This window comes from Myotis lucifugus, unplaced genomic scaffold, assembly GCF_000147115.1.
Source record: "Myotis lucifugus unplaced genomic scaffold, Myoluc2.0 scaffold_3, whole genome shotgun sequence".
Lineage (NCBI taxonomy): Eukaryota > Metazoa > Chordata > Mammalia > Chiroptera > Vespertilionidae > Myotis > Myotis lucifugus.
In genome coordinates this window covers 573,344-593,285 of record NW_005871051.1, presented here as the reverse complement: position 1 = coordinate 593,285, position 19,942 = coordinate 573,344, and the positions used below count along the sequence as shown (strand labels likewise).

General features: G+C 49.1%; 1 protein-coding gene across 3 annotated transcripts in view; it reads right to left on the bottom strand.

The window, feature by feature from the left end:
- Nucleotides 1-19,348, bottom strand: part of LOC102425287 (unconventional myosin-Ib) — a 59,771-nt gene extending 40,423 nt beyond the window's left edge. For all 3 annotated transcript variants that reach the window (XM_006082357.2, XM_023759703.1, XM_023759710.1), the window contains exons 1-9: nt 19,246-19,348; nt 15,841-15,887; nt 12,008-12,071; nt 6,607-6,705; nt 5,056-5,159; nt 3,558-3,705; nt 3,185-3,303; nt 2,832-2,918; nt 2,203-2,268 (exon numbers count right to left, since the gene is read on the bottom strand). In XM_006082357.2, coding sequence (XP_006082419.2) covers nt 2,203-2,268; nt 2,832-2,918; nt 3,185-3,303; nt 3,558-3,705; nt 5,056-5,159; nt 6,607-6,705; nt 12,008-12,071; nt 15,841-15,887; nt 19,246-19,333 — 822 coding nt within the window. In that variant the 5' untranslated portion in view covers nt 19,334-19,348. The remainder of the gene's footprint in view (nt 1-2,202; nt 2,269-2,831; nt 2,919-3,184; nt 3,304-3,557; nt 3,706-5,055; nt 5,160-6,606; nt 6,706-12,007; nt 12,072-15,840; nt 15,888-19,245) is intronic.
- Nucleotides 19,349-19,942: the final 594 nt, after the last annotated feature.

Here is a 19,942-nt window from a genome sequence, read left to right as displayed (position 1 = left end):
TGTATCAGGTTGGGCAGGGGTCCTATATTTCACAAACAATGAAGTCGCTTGTGTGATAAATAAAACAATACATTTATATAAAAGCGATAGGACGCTGAGCTTAACAGCGCTGTTTGGGAGGAGCGGGGCTGTCTTCCTGCTGTAAAATGTGCTGTGGTCCGAGCAAAGTGTACTTGGTGGAAAACCGTGGGCCAGTCCCCAGTAATGATAATGTTCCTCTAAAAAATACACTGTGCTTAATCCATTCTTTTAAATTGCAATGTCAAGCAATAGCCCCTACATCAAGAGCTGCTTTTTATAAAAAGTAAATTTTTTTTTAAAAAAAATCCTCAAAATAAGAGAAAAACATTTAACAATAAATATTGTTCTTTTTAGACATCTACAAAATTAAATGACTGGCTAAACTTGTAGAAAACTTCCCTTTAATTATCGTATAACATTGTTCTTCCAGGTACATACTCAAATGTGGCAAATTTTAGAAATAACGGTTTTATAGCCTGGGCTGGTGGCTCAGCTGGTTGTAGCACCATCCTGTACACCAAAAGGCTGTGGGTTCGGTCCCTGGTCAGGACATGGACAGGAGGCAACCAATGTTTCTCTCGTTCCCTCTCAAAAGAAATTTTTATTTTTAAATCAATAAACATCCTTGGTGAGGATGAAAAAAAAAAAGCACAGAACAAAACACAGCGGTGCAGAGCTCTCCCTAAATATTTTAAAATAGGCTTTGCTTTAAAATGTGAGGCAAGAATAATGATGGAAACTGGGACAGCAGATGCTGCCTGTACCTAGAATCACTTTCCTTTTTACAACAGTTCAGAAAAGAAATCCTAGAATCGCAAGACGAACTGGCCAGGCTACACCGACAGTCGCCCAACTCCTGGATTGTGTTTCGGGGAGAGAAATGGAAAAGGAATGCCCGATGCAAAACGACCAGCCCCCCCAGCCCCCCTACTCCCCCGAAGCTAGCTCCAGTGTGAAAAGTGGCCAGTGCAACCCCAATGGCCTGCGCTGGGCCCCAGGACAGGAACAACTAATTAACTTCCCCGTGAAACCCCCTGTCCATTCTAATTCCCGCCAGACAAGGACGCAGGGAAGAGCTGAATCGAGTGAGATGGTCAGCACTGCTCTGAGTTTCATTTCATTCTCCTAAGGGAGGCACTTATTATTTTAGAGAGAGAGATGGGAGAAAGGCTGATGGAACCGCGTGCGGAAGACGGGCTTGGAGAGAAACGGGAATGAGCCGTAAGGGAAGAATATTCTTGGATCGCTGACGGGGATCCCACCCAGAGCCAAGTTCCAGGATGTTTCCGCCCGGAACACCCGAGTTCTGTTCGGATAGGCCGGCAGCAAACACACTTTGAAAAAGGGAGCCAGCCCTGGCCGGGGCTCAGGGGGTTGGAGCATTCATTGTTCCTTACACCAAAGGGTTGTGGGTTCGGTCCCCGGTCGGGGCAGGTATAGGAGGCAACCGATTGATGCTTCTCTTTCACATGGATGTCTGTGTGTGCGTGTGTGTGTGTGCGCGTGTGTGTGTCTTCCTTCCTCTCTAAAATCAATAAAAACAAACAAGACATATCCTCAGGTGAGGATTTAAAACAAAAAGAATCAGCTTCCTGGACGGACTCTCCTAGCAGACAGGCTGTGTCCTCCGCCGGCAGCAGACCCTCACTCGCAGGGCCCAGCGGCGAGCTCCCTGCAGAGGGAGCACTCGTCCTGCCCCCCGGAAATTGGTCCTCAGGATCACAGCCGGTGACACCCACTAAACCCTCTAACCAGCCCCCGGGAGGATCCCACAGAGACGGAGTACCCGGCGCTGCTGGGCGAGGCCAGCACTCAACCGTCCCTTCCTGACTTTTTCAGGACACCGTCCTGCCTCACTTTCCAAACCACTTACAAATAAATGAACGCCCTCAGGCATCATGTCCACACACTCGTTGGAAATTTCCCGGTAAGAATTCTGCATTTGCCATTTCAAAAGTCAGGTGCTAATACAGGAAGCTCTGTTACACACAGCAGTGTCTCCAAAATGCCTCTCTTTGCACGCAACACACACCCAAACACACACATGTTCTGTCATATCTGCACAGAGGTCATTTGTTGATTCGAAGTTACATTAATTATATACACATTGTCTATGGAAGAGTTAATTCCCAACTGTTTGAAATTAACAAAGATAATACAAGAAATAGGAACAAAGCTTACCTCAAAAATTTCAAAGCCGTAAATGTCCAGAACGCCCATGACCTTCTTCCTCACTTTGGTCTGTGCCTTCAAAAGTTTCAAAGTGATGGTTAATTTAGGCGTGAAAACTGACACTAAAAGCACAGCAAAGAACATCCTATACAATAAAACCCTAACATGCAAATCAACCGAACAGCGGAATGACCGGTCGCTATGAACAGACGACATTTAAGGAAGGCAGTAGGGATGCTTAATTATGAAAAGAATCGCTAAGTCCCACAACAGGCAGGGTCTTTCAAAGCCGCCCAGCCAATCGCCTCATTTGACGGAAGAACGGTAGTTAACAAAAGGGGTCATGTGACCTCCCGGGCAGGGTGTCCAATGAGTCGGCAGAGGGGCCGGGACGCTGAGAGTGAGCCTGCAAAGACCGTTAGATCATTATTCGCTAGAGAGATTGCTCATGACGTGGCAAAGCAACACAGAACCCCTGAGAAATGTCAACCCTACGGGAGGGAAATCCTTTTCAAGGAACAATCCTGATACGTGGTAGCCAATAATTTGATTATAAAGTTAAGGTATCTTTTCGCCTAATGTTTCCACTCCGAGTACCATTTATGACCACAGATCTATTTGCTGGAGAGGCTCAGTACCTTGATGCTCTCGTTGATTCGATTCACCAGCCACGAGAACAACCTGCTGTAGAGGTTTTTAGCCAGAGCGTCCCGGGCATAATACGCCTAAAAGAAAGAAAAAGAAAAACTCAGCATACCCCCGACTACCACAGTGCTCGCCTTCAATAAAATAAGATTTAAAAATATATATATTTGCAGCTCTTTTATTCCACATTTCTTCTCAGAGCCATTTTTCATTACACTCTGGATGACCAGTCAAGCCAGAGAACTGATAAGTGGTAACCCAATAATCTGAGGATAAAATTCAAGCACCCCCGATACAAAGCTATCAACCCCCCGAAACACCCCCGTCTGGCGCTGTGCTCACCCACCTGCGCCACATTCAGCGTGGTGGACACCTTCTCCTGCTTGGCCTCCACCGTGCGGAAGCTGAAGGCGCGCTCCAGGACCGACTGGTCAATGGCCGTCAGCTCGCAGATCTCCTTCAGCTCTGTCGGGGGAGGACAGACCGTGACTGCCTGTGCTGCTCAGAGCCATGTTCCCGGCTCAGGAGTTCCTTCCAGGGCACATGCAACCCACACGGCACAAGACACTCAAAACTCAGCTGTCATCGTGTTTCTGTTCAGTTTCACTACAAAGCTGTTTTCGAACCGATCGAAAGCAAGGTTTACTCTCCGGATTGAAAACTGTGGGCAGAGATTCAGGACGCGTTTGCCGGGCGAAGCTGATTCCGCACGCACTTACCGTTCTTATCCTTGATTTTGCTTTCGTCTAAGCCGTTCACTCGCGACTCGGGCTTGAACTCGATGTTGCCCAGTTTCAGCACCGCGGCCACCACCTCCAGGACAGCCTCGGCCTCGTGGTCCATGAAGCCCACGATCTGCATGGCATTCTGGGGGGACAAACACCCGTTTCCTGTCTGTAGTTCTTTATTTTTTTTTTAAATGAATCATATAACACATTTGTTTCTGAAGTAACAAAAACAACAACCACCAAAAAGACAACATTGTCCAGGAATAAACTTCCCCAAACGAAAGCCTGTTAACAAACTGGATAGAGCACCCACATGGGGCTTTATCTTGTGCAAAGGTTTCGAGCTGAGGTTCTGGGAGCCCCAGGGCACCTCATGGGCTGTGACAAAGGCGGGGGCGGGGGGGGGGGGAGAGTAAACAGGAAGATAGAGGAGGCTGGGAGCTGAGCCTTGGGCTCCCACTCCATTTCTGTGTGTGTATATATACACATCTATCTTTTATACTGGAACTCTATTGCTGGAAAGAACACCTTTCATAACCCCCTACAGAAAAGCCTCCTCGTTCACTTTACACATGAGAAAACCTGTGGTTTGCACAGATGAAGTCTGCAAACTGACCCAAGGCCCTGTGGGTAATAAGGCACATCTGTCCAGTCATGAATTTGCATTGAGTGCCAACGATCTGCCAGGCAGAGTCCTTAGAGCTGGTCTAGAACCCACGTCTCAAAACTGTGTGCAGGACTCCACAGGCCTCGCCTTCTTTAATAATGACACACTCGGAGAAACGCTTTCTTTTCGAGAAGAGCCCAGCTTGTCTGTTCATCTGGTTATGACGAGGCAACCCAGAATCCAAGCATATGCAACGGTAGAGAGAGCAGGGAGAGACCCCAAGTCCTCCCAGAGACGAACTGATGACAATCCAGTTTCCTCCAGGATTGCCCACCCCCGTGTGGAAGTAAACATCAGTCACCACGGCACGTCCTGAGAGCAGTGACTGTCAAAGTGCTGCAGGAACGTAAAACAGGCCAGAACTTAAAAGACTTTTTCTAAAGGCTAATCATCCCGGTTTGGTCACCATTTCTCAGAAACTGTTTAAAAACACAACTTTCTGTCTCAAAAATAGTTTTGACTTCATATGATCCTAGAACATGTCAAATTTTCATGCCTGAAAATGAACTATTGGGCTGTGCTGATGAAAACAGTCAGAATCTCAGTACAGCCTCAAAAGAGTCGGACCCCAAACTCATACAATCAGAGGCTCCTGGCGATGACCAGGAAAACCGCTCGCTGCCATAAGGCACGGCCTTCACCTCGCATGATGTCTGGGCCCGTGAAAAGATCACAGCCAATCAGAACACAGCAGGTCTTGTAGAATTCTGAGCCTTTATGGAGCACGAGTTACACATGGAAGAAAACTCAATTCCGTTACCAATTCCGACTGAGCGGTAAAGCGCTCCCCACTTTAAAGAGGAATGGAAAGGGTGCCCTTACCCTAACGGTTCTGAAGTTGGCCGCATCGTCCACGCCATTAACTTTGGCGGAGTCCAGACTCAAGTAGTTGTATCGGCTGAAATCCCGCTCGAGTTTCAGTTTCTCTGTTGAATTGCACACACAAATCGATCAGCCACTTCCATAACCCAAACCATCTTTAACTTCTCATTCCTTATCCCTTCAGATAAAATGACTTTAAATTCTGTGTTAAGCCAACAGAAAAACTGGTGCCCAAATATCAATAAGAGCAGTTTTCTAAAATCACCTTTCTCGGTGTTGTTCATAGTTTTTTTTCACATTTATTCCTAATGGGAAGGCCCTTTCCATAGGTTTACAATAGAAAATATCTTCCCTGGACTATTTCATTTTAACAGGATATCTGCCTAGCCATTCCCACACCAGGTTATACTAAATAGAGGGCAGGGATAAGTGTCCCCCTACACAATGTGTTGGGGGTGCCTTTGAACTATTTCATTGGGGTACGTTCCAAAAAGTGGTGTACTGGGCGGGAGGCTGACCATTCTATGGCTTCTCTGGGGTCCCCCGGGAAGATGTCCTCCCTGTGAGGTAACACCCACAAGCTCGAAGCAGACCAGCCCGACACCTCTGCGGGCTCCCCCCTTTCTAGTAACTCCCCCTCATGCGCGTGCAGTGGACACGCGGAGTCATTCCCGTGCCCTTTGCTGACCGTCCGCGAGGGGAGTCTCCCCAGGTGGCGCTGACTTGCCAAAGCTCTTCTGGTCTCAACCGTTTGTTTAAAACTTTTCCTCGCTTGGCTGTTGCGCTCGGGCACTGCACTGATGCGCTTAAATTAACTCTCTCTCTCAGATACCCAGAGGTGATGTTTTTAACTCTAGTTGCAAACGTCTTCCCGCTATTTTTCTGTCTTCACGGAACCATGTTTTCCTCCAGGTAGGCATCTGCTGCTCCCTGCTCATTCCCTCCCCCCATGGGGAATAAAGGCATTCGTCCATCTCACCGTTTTATGTCATAATTAGCCCCTCCCCCAATGCGTAGCTTTTAGGAAGCCACCTGAGACAGGCGGAGCACAGGGACCTATCAAACCAACGCTGGCGCGTAATCAAAGCAAACACCCTATGTTCTTCACCTCAACAGGGGTCATGGAAAACGTGTAAGAAGGAGGGAAAGCATGTGAGACACTTTTTAAAAGAATGCTCTGGATTGACTGTCAAACCTCAGAGGGGAGGCAGCGGGGGGGAGGGCGGGTGGGAGGAGATCAACCAAAGAACTCGTATGCATACAGGCATAGCCCGTGGACACAGACAATAGGTGGTGAGGGCCTGGGGTGGGGGCGGGGCCGGCCTGGGAGAGGTCAATGGGGGAGAAGGGGGACATCTGTCATACTTTCAACAATGAAGTTGTGTGTGTGTTTTTAAGTTGAATTTAGAAAAAAATTTAAGGAGAAAAAAGAAATTAAAAGAATGTTCTGGAAGATGCTGTGACAGGGCCGGCCGGGGGGCTCGGCGGATGAGAGCATCATCCACACACCGGCACGCTGGCCCCTGGGACTTGGCGCGAGCAGGGACTCACCCAGGAGCTCCTCGGAGGCGCCGGAGAGCAGCTGGTAGAAGACGTGGAAGTTCCTCTCGCCCCGTGGCTGCTTCACCACGCGCGACTTCTCCAGAAGGTCTAAGAGGAGAGGGATCAAACCCAGGGCAGGGTCAGTTTGGCTCTGGCATCCACCACGGTTCTCTGTTCCCCTTTCCCTGTCTCCTCCCGTTTCGTATTAATAGAAAAATAACAGGTGGTACATTTTCAGCTCTAGTTCCAGGGAGAAACGCAACCCTAACTGAAGCCACCCAGCGAAACACACAGGGTCCCTTCAGACAACAGTGATGGGCAAGGTAAGTTCAACAATACACGCCACCACCTGACTAGAGACAATAAGCTTTAAACCAGCAGTCTCTTAACGTGGCATGACATTCGCTTCTTCAACACATAGCCTTGCAAGTCAAACCAAGCAATGGAGTGTGGCTTTACTAACCCACTAGGTAATTATGATAATAAATCATTTAAAATTTGTGAGATCTGACTGTGTGCTTTATAGACTTTTCCCACTGAGTCCTCCACCATCCTATGAGGAATGACTTCACAGGTGAAAAACTGACAGGCCACCTGACCCAGGTGCAGGCCCCGCAGTGCACCACACGCCCGCCACCTGGCCCGCCACCGGGAAGAGTGAGCGATTGTCCCTGAGAGCTTGACGTCTTAGAGGACCAAGGTGGGTCTCACTTAATGCAACTTGGTGGTATTTGACAGCATACTTTCATGATTCCAGATAATTATTCATCCTGCAAATTTGGAAGTTTTCAAACTTTCTCCAAGGAAGGGAGGGAGGGAGAAAGGGAGGGAGGGAAGGAAAGGAGGGAGGGAGGGAGAGAAGGAGCAATGGAGGGAAGGAAGGAAGGAGGGAGGAAAAGGAAGGAAAGGAGGGAAAGGAAGGAAAGGAAAGAGAAGGTGGGGGAATTCTCTGGCAAAGGCCAAATTTAGTTATAAAATTCTGAATTAGTGATCCCATTATCAAGGACTAAATTTAGAGAACAAAAACATTGGATTTCTAATAAGAGAAAAATTTAAACATCATCCAAAAAATGCACAGGGAGAGAGGCTGTGCCCTTTCTCTGGAAATGGCACTGAGCTCCCTAATGCGCGCAGTGGGATCCACCCAGCATCTGTCCAGGTGAAGTTCAGTGCACACGTGAGGCAGGCCAAGCCCCAGGGGGTCAAACCCAGGAGGTCACGGTCAGGAGGAGGAGATGGGTTTCAAGGAAACGTAAAAGTGGGCTGAGGAGCAAAGAACAAAAGTGTATAAACACAAAACTACTAGCAACAGGACGCTGTGGCGCTTTTAAACGCTCATCCCCGGTCGTTCGACCTGGATGGCGGCCAAGGCCTCACAGAACGAGGCTTCCTATTGAGCCAAAAGGAAGAAAACAAATGGAAGGCACCAGGGAGACAACATTTAGTGACGGAAGATTACGCAGCATCCATCCTCTCGAGGGACTGGCCATTTCAGGCAACTAGCAGGTCAATACTGAGTGCAGAACAGAAGACAGAATCAAGGGGAAGGCTGAGAGGCGGCCTGAGCTCATTCATCCCGTGGCTCAGAGCACCAGCACAGTTCTAGAAGGAAGAACCCACCGTGCAGGGGCAGGCCCTTCGTGGAGAAGCTAATCCTTACAGAAATTCCTCAAGCCTGGAAGAAAGTAACTCGAGTACATTAAAAAATAAAGTGTGTCCCAAAATTCACCCAAGATTTGAATTTTGTGTGAGCATTAACAACAACAACAAAAAATAAAAGCCTAATTTTACTTGGTTTATTGAATCAGATTCTAATATCTGTTGCCCTTTGATTTCAATCCCTTCAATTTGATAGGCATTACCAAGTACCAATTATGGCCCAGGAGCAGGGACAATGAAGACCACGGCTTTGCGTATGTGCCAGCAAAATCGTGGAGGCCATTTACCCGATGTGCTATTCCATCCATAACCCTATACTGTATGCTTTATGAATCAATAAAAAATTTACAATTTTTAATTATAAACCTGTATTTTCTATCAAAATTACTTCTTGCGTGAATTTTGGGACACCCTTTATATAAACAAACGCTACAGTCCTAGCTGGTTTGGCTCAGTGGAAAGAGCTTCGGCCTGCAGACTGAAGGGTCCCAGGTTCAATTCGGGTCAAGGGCATGTACCTTGGTTGTGGGCACATTCCCAGTAGGGCGTGTGCATGAGGCAGCTGATCAATGGTTCCCTGTCATCATTGATGTTTCTATCTCTCTCTCCCTCTCCCTTCCTCTCTGAAATCAAGAAAAAAATATATAAAAAATAAATAAAAACTAAACCCTTCAGCTTACCTCGCCCATCCACGCACAAACTCCTCAGTCATCCGTCCACTCGCTCACTGCTCACCCCATGTGCCGGGCACCATCTGGGGATGAGCTGGGCACTGGCTACCAACAGGCAGACCTTCTCCTCTTGGTGCACAGGGTCCCCTGCTCACATCGCTCCCGCCGCCCACACCCACAGCAGCAGCTCTTCCCACGGAGCGATGCCCAGGTCCTTGGAGCACGGGGTGGGTGGAAGGGCAGTGGCCAGGTGTCCCTCACCTGTCAGAGCCCACCCCCAGCTCCCCCTGGTGCTAAGGACCCTGCCACGCCCCCCACGCATTCGCCCGCCCGACAGTGACACCGTAACGCTAAGGACAGATAACGGCCTGGCGCCACTCATCCCATCCCATGCCAACAAGCCAACTGCGGTCCTTCTTCAAGACCCCGATACTTCCCACGCCTGTGGCGGGGCCACACTGGGCCCAGCAGCACACCGGCCGGCCTGCTCGCAGACAACGGCGCTTCGTCACGGCCACGGCTTCCCGACCCAGCAGACAGCCACCGAGTTAAAGAATAGCATTCCCTGCGCGGCGTGTGCGAAGGAATGCTGGCCCGTGCGCTTCCTGACCCGGCAGCTGGCCTGATTCGATCGGTGACTGCGATCACGTTCAAGGAGGAAGCAGATGCCACGTGCACCGCGCGGTGCCAGGGGAGGGGAGGGAACTTTCCCTGACCTTCCCCCAGCAGCTGCTGCTCCGTCCTTATCACACTCCACCCGGCCCCGCCCGGCAGTCCTGTGAGAATCCCGACTTCACAGGTGAGAAACGGAGGCTCGCCTGCCAGGGTCACCATGCGATAGAGCCAGAACGCAAAGCTCTGGTGACTAAGGCATTCTGCTCAGTCTGCTCTTTATGATCTTCCAGCGAAAAGACTGCAAACCCCAGAAACACGTGGAAATGTGTACTTCACAGGAGGCAGCCGATCCCATGCTCCCTCATCACTGATGCTTCCCTCTCTCTCCTTCTCCCTTCCTCTCCGAAATCAATAAAAGTATTTCTTTAAAACAAGTATTATCTCACATCAAACAGACATCTGGACGTGCTTCCATGTTTTATCTTCTCAAATGACGCAAATGTTTGCCATTTTCCGTGTTTTGAACCCGTCTCCTAATGATATACCCTCAGCGATGGTCTCCGATTCGGGTGAGACCCGTGGCACAGCCCGCCTCCTCCGGGAAAAGAGCCCTCGGCTGGCTTTCTTTTGTACTGGCTGGTCCGCAGCCGGCCCCCGGGACCCGTACCCTTCCCGAGGTAACCTGTGCTTTCACTCGGCGGCGGCTGGAAAAGGAGGCAAAATGTGCTTCCTACAGCCTGGCCGGCCTCGTCTTCTTTCCAAGGTTACGAGATGCTGGCTCGTTTGGAGAGGACAAGAGGGGTCTGCCCAGTGCTCACCCCCGTCCCGGAGGCCAGCCGCCGCCGCTCCCCGCGACCACCTCTGAGTCAGCCCGTCTACGCAGCGAAGTCTCCTGCTCTGACCACTAATGTATCCCTCTGCTCTCCCCAGCACAGGATCCTCGGAAACACCAGGGTGTTCCCACTACCACAAATTCCAAGACAACTTCCCTGTGGGAACAGACAGTAACCACCACCATATGAAACCCATTCGCGCGGGTACAGTCATCCTAACGGGGAAAGCACTGAGGGTTTAATGTTTACTCTCCATGGAGACCGTAACCACGAGAGGGCAGGCAGGCAGGCAATGCCGTGTGGAGCTTACACCTCAAAACGTAAGACCCACGTTACTGTCCAATCCTTGTAAGAAAGTAACCCTTAAACATGTTCCTAGCGTCCTCAAAAGGAATACCGAATCAATCATTTCAGAACCAGAACATTTCAATACAAGTTCTATAATGAAAACAGCAAGCGTATCCTCACTTTAAAAAAATCGTGTATTATTAAAGTTAAGTTGTGTTGTACAAAGTCAATGCTGAAGATTTACGAATATATTTCAGAATAAAAACGAACGGTGCCTTTCATGGGGGTCTTAGAACTGGGCCTGCCTTTTCCTGTGCAGCTCCCAGCGGCCGCCAGGCACCGTGAAGGGAGGGAGCCGGCCTAGCACGCTGGGCAGGCTTACAGTCACTTGATTTGGGCACCATACGTGGTCAGCATAAGTGCTCCTGCTTCCCTATTGGGCATATAAAACCATTTAATCCAACCAATTTCATATGAACACTTACTGCTGGAAATATTCTCTAATAACTATGCAATTTGGCAAATGTGGATAATCTCAACGCATGGCACATACCTTGTGTCGTCAGGCAAACTAAAACGGAAAACTAGCCCGGCCAGCGTGGCTCAGAGGTTGAGCATCAACCTATGAACCAGGAGGTCACAGTTCGATTCCCGCTCAGGGTACATGCCTGGGTTGTGGGCTCCATCCCCAGTGTGGGGCGTGCAGGAGGCAGCCGATCCATGATTCTCTCTCATCACTGATGTGTCTATCTCTCCCCCTCCCTTCCTCTCTGAAATCAATAAAAATAGAGCTTAAAAAATAAAATAAATGGAAAATTAAACTACTTAAAAACTATAAAATGGTGGAAATGAGAAGAACCATACAATTTATTCAATTTAATCCCATGGTTTCAAAGATGAGAAAACCCCAGCCCATCAAGGTTGCTCTATGAATAGTGATTTAATTTTTTTAAACCAGTTGTATAGTTTGCCCAGGTTTCTTAACCACTAACCACCTGGTGGCGTTCCTCCAGCCTAGAGTAGGGCTGGGTTTGTTAAATAAAAAAACCGCTGGGGGATCTTCTTCGTTACTGGGTTGGCTTAAGGGCTACAGCAATAAAATACCGTTGGACTAATACCTATTTCTTCAGCAGACTCCTAAAAAGTTTTTCCAGGGTAAAGATTATGTCATCTTTAAAAAAGATTTAGAAATTATATAAGACAAGCTGAAACCTATAGGTTAACAGTCTAAGCAGTATAAGAAGACACCCATCCCTTAAAGATCCAAGTATCTACAATATTCCATTTTAAACACACGTGTTACTATTCTAAACTTCTTTAAAAGAATTCAAATAAGATACTCACAGTTACTAATCACTCCTCCCAAGGGGTCGCCTTTAAAGTCGAATTCAATATCCATATATTTGCCCTGCCAAAGAAAGACTTTGTGAGTTTTCAAGATCCCCTCAAAACATTCAGTCAGCGTACCCTCTCAGAGAACAGCAGCAGCGTAAGCCCTTCATACATCTGTTTAAATGTAATTAAGAAAGACACAGTTTATGTAACCATGACGCACAACAATATGCCTCCATGAATAATTCATATTAAATACCCCATTAGCTCCAAACTAGCATATCCCATTGCTAATTCAAGAACAGATCATCTCAGCCGCCATGTAAATTTTCCACTTCAGATATGTTTCAAATTCTGAAGGGGGTGCGTCTTCCATTCAACAATAAAACTGCGGAAAATAAGTATTCCTTGTATATGCATTCGTGGGGAAGATGAATTATTTCATTTTTATAGGCAAAATACGTGTAAGCCGTGGCCAGAAACTCCAAACACACTGGCCCCGGGGAACACTTAAAGTCTTGTTTTTATATCCACTCAAATCAAATACAGGACCATGCGGGCGACCAGCTCAGAATCAAAGACGGCTCAGTATTCCTCTCGGGCTTTGATCTAGATTACACAGCCATCTATGACCGGGTTCCTGTTATACTTTATAGACGGCGTGTTACACACAGGGACGCACACATGGCGTTTCACACGGTCATTTCTACAGAACTGCTCTGTAATTGTCTGGTTAAAGAGTAACCAGCAGGAGAGAATGGCCCCGACAGCTGCTTTTTGTTCGGAAAAGGGTGTGCTGGTCGAAGAAGGAGACCTTGGTTTTGCTTCGTGTTCTACCTTCGTAACAGCCCGAGAGATGGTTCGTAAATCATTCTCCCAGAGAATGACTTACACTTTTCTATCTGAGAAATAATGGTGAGGGAGAAGGCGCAGGATCGCATGGCACCCAGTCAACATGCGATTTGTGACTTTTTCTTAGCTCACACACGCTCTCCTGCCTTCTCCTTCTCGTTATCCTGGCCTTTTAAAGCCTTCACAGCCCCAGCCGGTTTGGCTCAGTGGATAGAGCATCAGCCTGTGAACTGAAAGGTCCCAGGTTCAATTCTGAGCAAGGGCACATGCCTGGGTTGCGGGCTCAATCCTCAGTAGGGGGCGTGCAGGAGGCAGCCAATCAATGATCTCTCTCCTCATTGATGTTTCTATCTCTCCCTCTCCCTTCCTCTCTGAAATCAATAAAAATATTTTGTTTAAAAAATAAAGCCCTCACTGAGTAGTCATTAAGTAAAGGTCTACAGAAGCAGTCAGCAGGGCAACCAAGGCCCAGCTCCTGCCCTCAGACACCCTCAGCCTCCGGGGTTGGAGAGAGACACACCGGACTGTACTGTGCATGCGGTGCCTCCTACCCTGGGCCCCGGTGCTCTGCACGGAGAAAAGGGACCGAGGAAAAGCAGGAAGTCTGCCCTCAGCGTCAGAGGCCAGGCAGACAAGGAGGGGAGAGCAGGAAGGAGCAGGCGTAAGAGCTGGCCTCCTAGAGGATGGGGAGGGAAGCAGGAGCCCATCACGACATGGAGATGTGCGCCTGACAGCCACGCCGGGTCACAGAGGTTCCCAAACAAGGTGCCACAGTCACACGTGCCTCTTGATAAGTCCACTCTGGCTAGTGTGCAATGGACTAGAAGAAAACAAGGCCCGGTGTGGCTGATAGGAGGTGGCAGGCATCGGGGAGCAACGTGGGTGGCTTTAAGCAGGAGTCGCAGCAAAAGGGGGGAGTAAGCAGAGCAGAGAGCGAGGCAGCGAGTCACCATGACAGGTCCTGGGCGGATGGACAAGGTCAGAGAGAAGGGACGAGGATTCAAAGCCCAGGAGTGCGGCCCTCCGTGGGAACACTGGTCTAAAGGGTAAGCTACAATGAGCATGCCTATGAGACCACCACGGGGTCGACCAAGTATCTCCGTGAAGAGATTGAGAAGGTCATGCTAGCCCTGGCTGGTTTGCTCAGTGGTTAGGGTGTTGGCCCATGGACTGAAGGGTAGCGGGTTCAATTCCTGGTCAAGGGCACGGACCTCAGTCACAGGTTCGATCCCCAGTCCCAGTAGGACGCATGGGGAGGCAACCTGTCCATGTGTCTCTCTCACATCGGTGTTTCTATCCTCCCTCCCGCCTTTCCAGTCTCTCTAACGATCAATGGAAAAATATCCTCGGGTGAGGATTTATAAAAAAAAGAAGTTCATTCTGGGTTAACCCGTCACACACTGTCAAAGGAAATGCAATTTCCATGACTCATCAACACTGCTATATATGGTCACTGCGCACACAGTAGAGAAATTACTAAGACCTGGGCGTGAAACGATGCAGCCTATAATCCAGTATTAATTTCATATCCTAACGCTTCTGTTATAATAGGATTTCTCTGAGTTTACTTAATAAGCCAAGCCTTTCAGTTGTGAAAGTAGTAATGACTCTGAGCAACATGGCTTTCTCGATGTTTAAGGTCTATGGACTAACTATATTTGCAAACGTTTTTTGTAAAGCGTGTGTCATTGGCAAAAAGCAAAACATGAAATCTCCACAAAGCAGCTTGACCTCTTGGAATGACTTCTCTCTGCCCACGCTCCCGTTGCTGCTCATTCTATTTATGTAATGAGATTAGCCATGTGACCACAGCAGGGCCAGGCAGGGCTAATCCAACAGAAAAACGCGCAGCCTGGGACCGGAACGTTCCACTCTCCAAGCTATCGACCATCTCCGCGGGGGCCACGCTCCCGCCTGCAGCACTGAGAACCCCACGCAGGAACAGCAGAGGAGCTGACAGAGGGGAAGAGGAAGGGCGGGGAGGGTCTGGGCAAAGAGGCATCAAAGATCAGAATCGGTCCCAAGTCGTGTATGAGAAGAGAGCTTATGAAGTCACTGATCTTTTAACATAAAACCGGTTAAACTCTAGAAAAAAGGAAGCGATTTCAAGCCCTGGCCGGGTTAACTCCATTGGTTAGAGCATCGTCCCAATACACCAAGGTTTGGGGCTCAGGCCTAGTCAGGGCACACACCAGAATCAACCAATGGATGCATATGTGGGACAGCAGGTCGATGCTTCTCTCTCCCTCTCCCTCTCTAAAATCCATCAGTAAATAAACAGAAAGAAGGAACCGATTTCAGAATGCTAGCCTCACACGAGGCATGCTCCCCTGCTGCCTCCAGGCAGGTCTGTGTCCCCGGAAAGACCCAGGACGGGGCGGGGTCCAGCTGGAGAGTCCGGTGGGCAGATGTGCAGTCATGCAGAGATGATGGGAGACGAAGCCGGAAAGTTCTCTCAGCGGAATCAGCATTTTCCAACTCAGCCAACGCCAAGCAACAGTTAGCTTCAGCTTTTATTGTTCAGTCCTCTCTCCCCGCCCCCATTAGCTGCCAATCCTAGTGACTGGATCTCTCTTGAGCTTGAGAATACACCTCCTTCCGTCCTGGTATTACTGTACAAAGGACAGACCCGGTACAGTATACGAACTCAGTTTATCCTTCTACTTAATTTCTGATTCTTAATTATGATTTCCAAATACCAAAATTTAGACAAGTAAAGAGTTATTCTAAATAGCCTCATTTAAATTGCTCATGGAATCTTAGGATCGGTGATGAGAAAACATGGGGGGAAAAATAGCTTGTCACTCCAAGAACGGAAAAAGGGGAATTCCAGAAAGCAAAGAACAGTCCGTATAAAACTCTCCCGGGTTTCAACAGCAATGGTGTTCTCAGTTTCCACATGTGCGTATGAGGAAATATTAAACATCTCCTGGCTGTGCACACATGCACGAGCTAAATATCAGGGTTAACACTTGTGCTTTACAAATACTTACAAATCGCGAGGAGTTGTCATTCCTGACTGTCTTGGCATTTCCAAAAGCTAGGAAGAAAGGAATTGATGCATGGTTAAATGGACAGGAAGTCATTTCACGCAGAAAGATACAGCAACTATCACATTTGCAATTTATAAATCCTAGGACATACAACTTGTAGCAGTGGCGCTGCTGTCTAAAATTTCCACAGAAGCACACTGAACAGGAGTCCACTAAAGCTCCCGTGTCTTCTAAGTTCATAGAAAAAGAGCGTCATTCCTGATTCATGGAATTTCCCCAGGATTACTGTAACTCAGTCTCGTTTGATTCGGGATCGGGTAACAGTGTTGACAGCAGTGAATGGAGTGGCCAGCAGGCACGGCTTCTGAGCCCTTCACCATGATCCTCAGCGGATAAGGTCAATTCAGAGATAACTACTACTTATGATTGCCAAAAGTTGTGTGGAACTGGCTGAGGTCTCCGGATTAAATAAGGCCCCGGGAACCTTTAAATTTTTAATTAATTTGAAGTCAAGCTATTTATAACAGAAAGACGAAGAGATTCGAAAACCATCATCCTTGCCAGTAGGCTCAACATGTCCATCAGACCTAAGCGAAACTTTCTGGAATATAAAGAAAGCCAAGCCCGGCTGGCGTAACGTAGCTCAGGGGTTGAGGGTCGACCTATGAACCAGGAGGTCACGGTTCGATTCCCGGTCAGGTCACATGCCCGGATGGTGGGCTCCATCCCCAGTGTGGGGCATGTGGGAGGCAGCCGCTCAATGATTCTCTCTCATCGTTGATGTTTCTCTCTCTCCCCCTCTCTCTTCCTCTCTGAATCAATAATATATATACACTGAGTGGCCAGATTATTATGACCACCCCATCAGTACTTCATTGACACTTCCAAAAATACTGAATATTGAAAAGTTCCTAAGCAAATACTCTCAAGGTTTTATTATTATTATTATTATTATTTGCATAACTAATTCACTTCATTGTACTGATGGGGTGGTCATAATCATCTGGCCGGTCATAATCTGGCCACTCAGTGTATATATAATAAAAAATAAAAAAAAGAAAGCCAAACTGGCCCATGACTCAAAATCCAAGTGGGCTCCATCCAATCTCCACTGCTTCTGAGCCAGGTTCCCCCACAGGCCCCCTTTCAAATGAGGGCGCCTCAGAACCACAGGCTGATGCCACCCAGGCAGAGTGTTCCGTGGAGCGCGGGCGGCTCACAGGGTCGTCAGGTAGAAGGACTGCCTCACCAAGCTGTGCACAAGGCAGGGAAGAGCCATCTGGGCCAAGGTAGCGAAGGACCAAGTAGAGTAAATACGCCACGTGAGCAGCCAGGATCCCTGTTCCGTGGTCTGGAAGCCCCGCCGTGCGCCTCACCCTTCACCGTGCACACCCACGGCCTAGGGGGCTTGTGAAGGCGCAGACTTGGGCTCAGGGCATGAAATTCTGCGTTTTGGCCCGTCCCCGGCTGTTAACTGGGACCTGTGGGCCACACGGCAGCTGGCAAGGACTGAGACACGATGATGCGTGAGCAGAAATGAATGTTCAGGTGGAGAGACCTGCATCCCATCTCCGGAAGCCTCCATCACCTCATGCAATCCAACGGAGAGAAGAGGATTGGAGAGCAAGAGCTCAAACGATAACTCGGGGCTAAAAGCTCCGAGTGCTGAGAGCAGCCTCGGGACCAGGCCAGGAAGTGTGTGTTCAAGTTGAAGTTCACTTTGGATACTCGGCAGCCAAACCTGATGTGTTATATTTCACATTAGCTGGCTTTTTATTTTTATTGTTTAAAATATATTTTTATTGATGTCAGAGAGGAAGGGAGAGGGAGAGAGAAATAGAAACATCAATGATGATGAGAGAGAATCACTGATCAGCTGCCTCCTGCATGCCCGCTATGGGGATTGAGCCCACAATCCAGACATGTGCCCTTGACCAGAATCGAACCCGGGACCCTTCAGTCTGCAGGCCGATGCTCTATCCACTGAGCTAAACCGCCAGGGCACATTCGCTGGCTTTTTAAACGTTTCTGATTTTTTTTTTTTTAAAGGTCAGTTCTCCTCAGTTAAGACCAAATTCACAAAGTCAACAAGGCAGTTCTCAGGGCAGAGATACAGCTTGGGGTGGGTGTGGCGTGGTCGGTCCCCTGACACCGAATTCTCTCTTTAACACGAAGCAAACAGGTGCTACACGGAGTAAGGAAACCTGACACAGGAAACACTCCAGAAAGGATGCTGAAGTCCACCTTTCCATCGCACGTCCACCCGCCGAAAGGCCGTAAGGCAATAAGGACCATGAGTACGGTGAGTGCCGGCCCAGGGATCCCCGGGGGTCGTGAGGACCAGGACATAATTTGGGGTTTTCTCAGGCTAGTCCTTCCCGGGGGGTGTGGCCATGTCGAGGTGCCAAGTGAACTAACTTGCGCGGCCCCGAAGTCCAGCTCCAGAGGCCGATGCATAAAAGGCCGTGTGTTGTGGCTTGAAGGTCAAGGGCAAGTGAAGGAATTGCTTCAAAAAAACTTTATTCAGGGCGGCCTTTGCAAGCCATAAACCCTCTTTTCATCAAACAAGTCTGAGTTGCACATTGCTGAACCCAGCTCCAAACACTGGCGTCTTTGACGGTGAGCCACAGGCTCAAAGACAAGGGCTCCCTCAGACACTTGAGACACATTCCTCGATTGTTTTTCTAAGAGCATTGTTCTAGATGTTCATTTCCAGGAGCGGCTCCAGCTGGGAAGTGAAGCGTTCCCATACGAGACAGCGCATGCCCACAGAGGCCTTCCTCCCATTTCCTGCCCGGGGCCTCGCTTCGAGCACCAGCGGCGCAAGGGCCAGATCCTAACCAGGGAGGCCAACTACAGCGTCCACGGAGCTGCTCCTTTAGGCCGCGGCCTTCTTCACACAAACACGCAGACACGCAACAACATGGGCAGCCCCCGAACTTCAAGGCAAAAAACAGGGACTACACAAGTCAAATACTGGAATAAGGAAGATATGGCACTTCCTACAACAGCTTCTTTATTTGTTACGTTACTCGGGGGAAAGAAAGATCAGTAACAACAAAATAGATGTTTCAGTCTCTGCTTTTCACAAAGTCAGGGTATTTTTGTGACTCTTATTCCAACATCTGGGGGATAAGGGTGCGTGGCATCTCCTTGTGATAAAGTGGAAGAGGGCGAGGCCTGACAGTGCGGAGTAACCCCTACGCTGGGGGTACCCCAACCCCACAGCAGCCCTGCATTAAACACGTTAAATCTTGACCGTCTACGGCTTCGAACAAAGGGTTGAACCAAACAACCCTCTAGATCAGGGTGCTTGTAGCCCCTGGGGTCGAGTGCCCTGAAAACCGGACCCCAGTCCACGCCGCGCCGACCCCGCGTCCACGCTGCGCACACAGAGAGGCCTACCTTCCAGGACCGGGTTGGACTGTAACAGCTGCTCCTTGACTTGATTGACTTCCGCCCCTTTCCCACACACGGCCGCCACGTAGGACATGACAAGCTTGCTGGCCTCTGTGGGTGAAAAGAAGCCATGTTAACAAATTAGGCTGAAATTAAAAAAAAAAATTTAGAGGGAAGAAAGTGGAAACACAAATAGTGTTTCAAATGCCTCTATGCCTGCAAGTACATAATGCCTTGGAAATCTATACTAATAACAGCCTAGGTCCGTGGTCAGCAAACCGCGGCTCGAGAGCCACATGCGGCTCTTTGGCCCCTTGAGTGTGGCTCTTCCACAAAATAGCACCTGCGGGCGTGCACGTACAGTCCGATTGAAACTCCGTGGCCCATGCACAGAAGTCGGTATTTTGTGGAAGAGCCACACTCAAGGGGCAAAGAGCCCCATGTGGCTCTCGAGCCGCAATTTGCCGACCACTGGCCTAGGTGGTCGTCACACCCTGACGCCGTGATGCCCTCACGCCGTCACAAGATGGCTGTGCGCACAGTGGAGGCGGGGCCCGGCGGCCGCTCCGCACAGCAAGGTCTGGGGGTCCCAAGGCTCCGTGCAGCAAGGAGGAGGCCGGTCCCAATGTCTCCGCCGCCTCACGTGGAGGAGGGACCCCCCCCCGCCCGGCTCCAGCCTACCTCTTTGGGGCCATCGATCGTG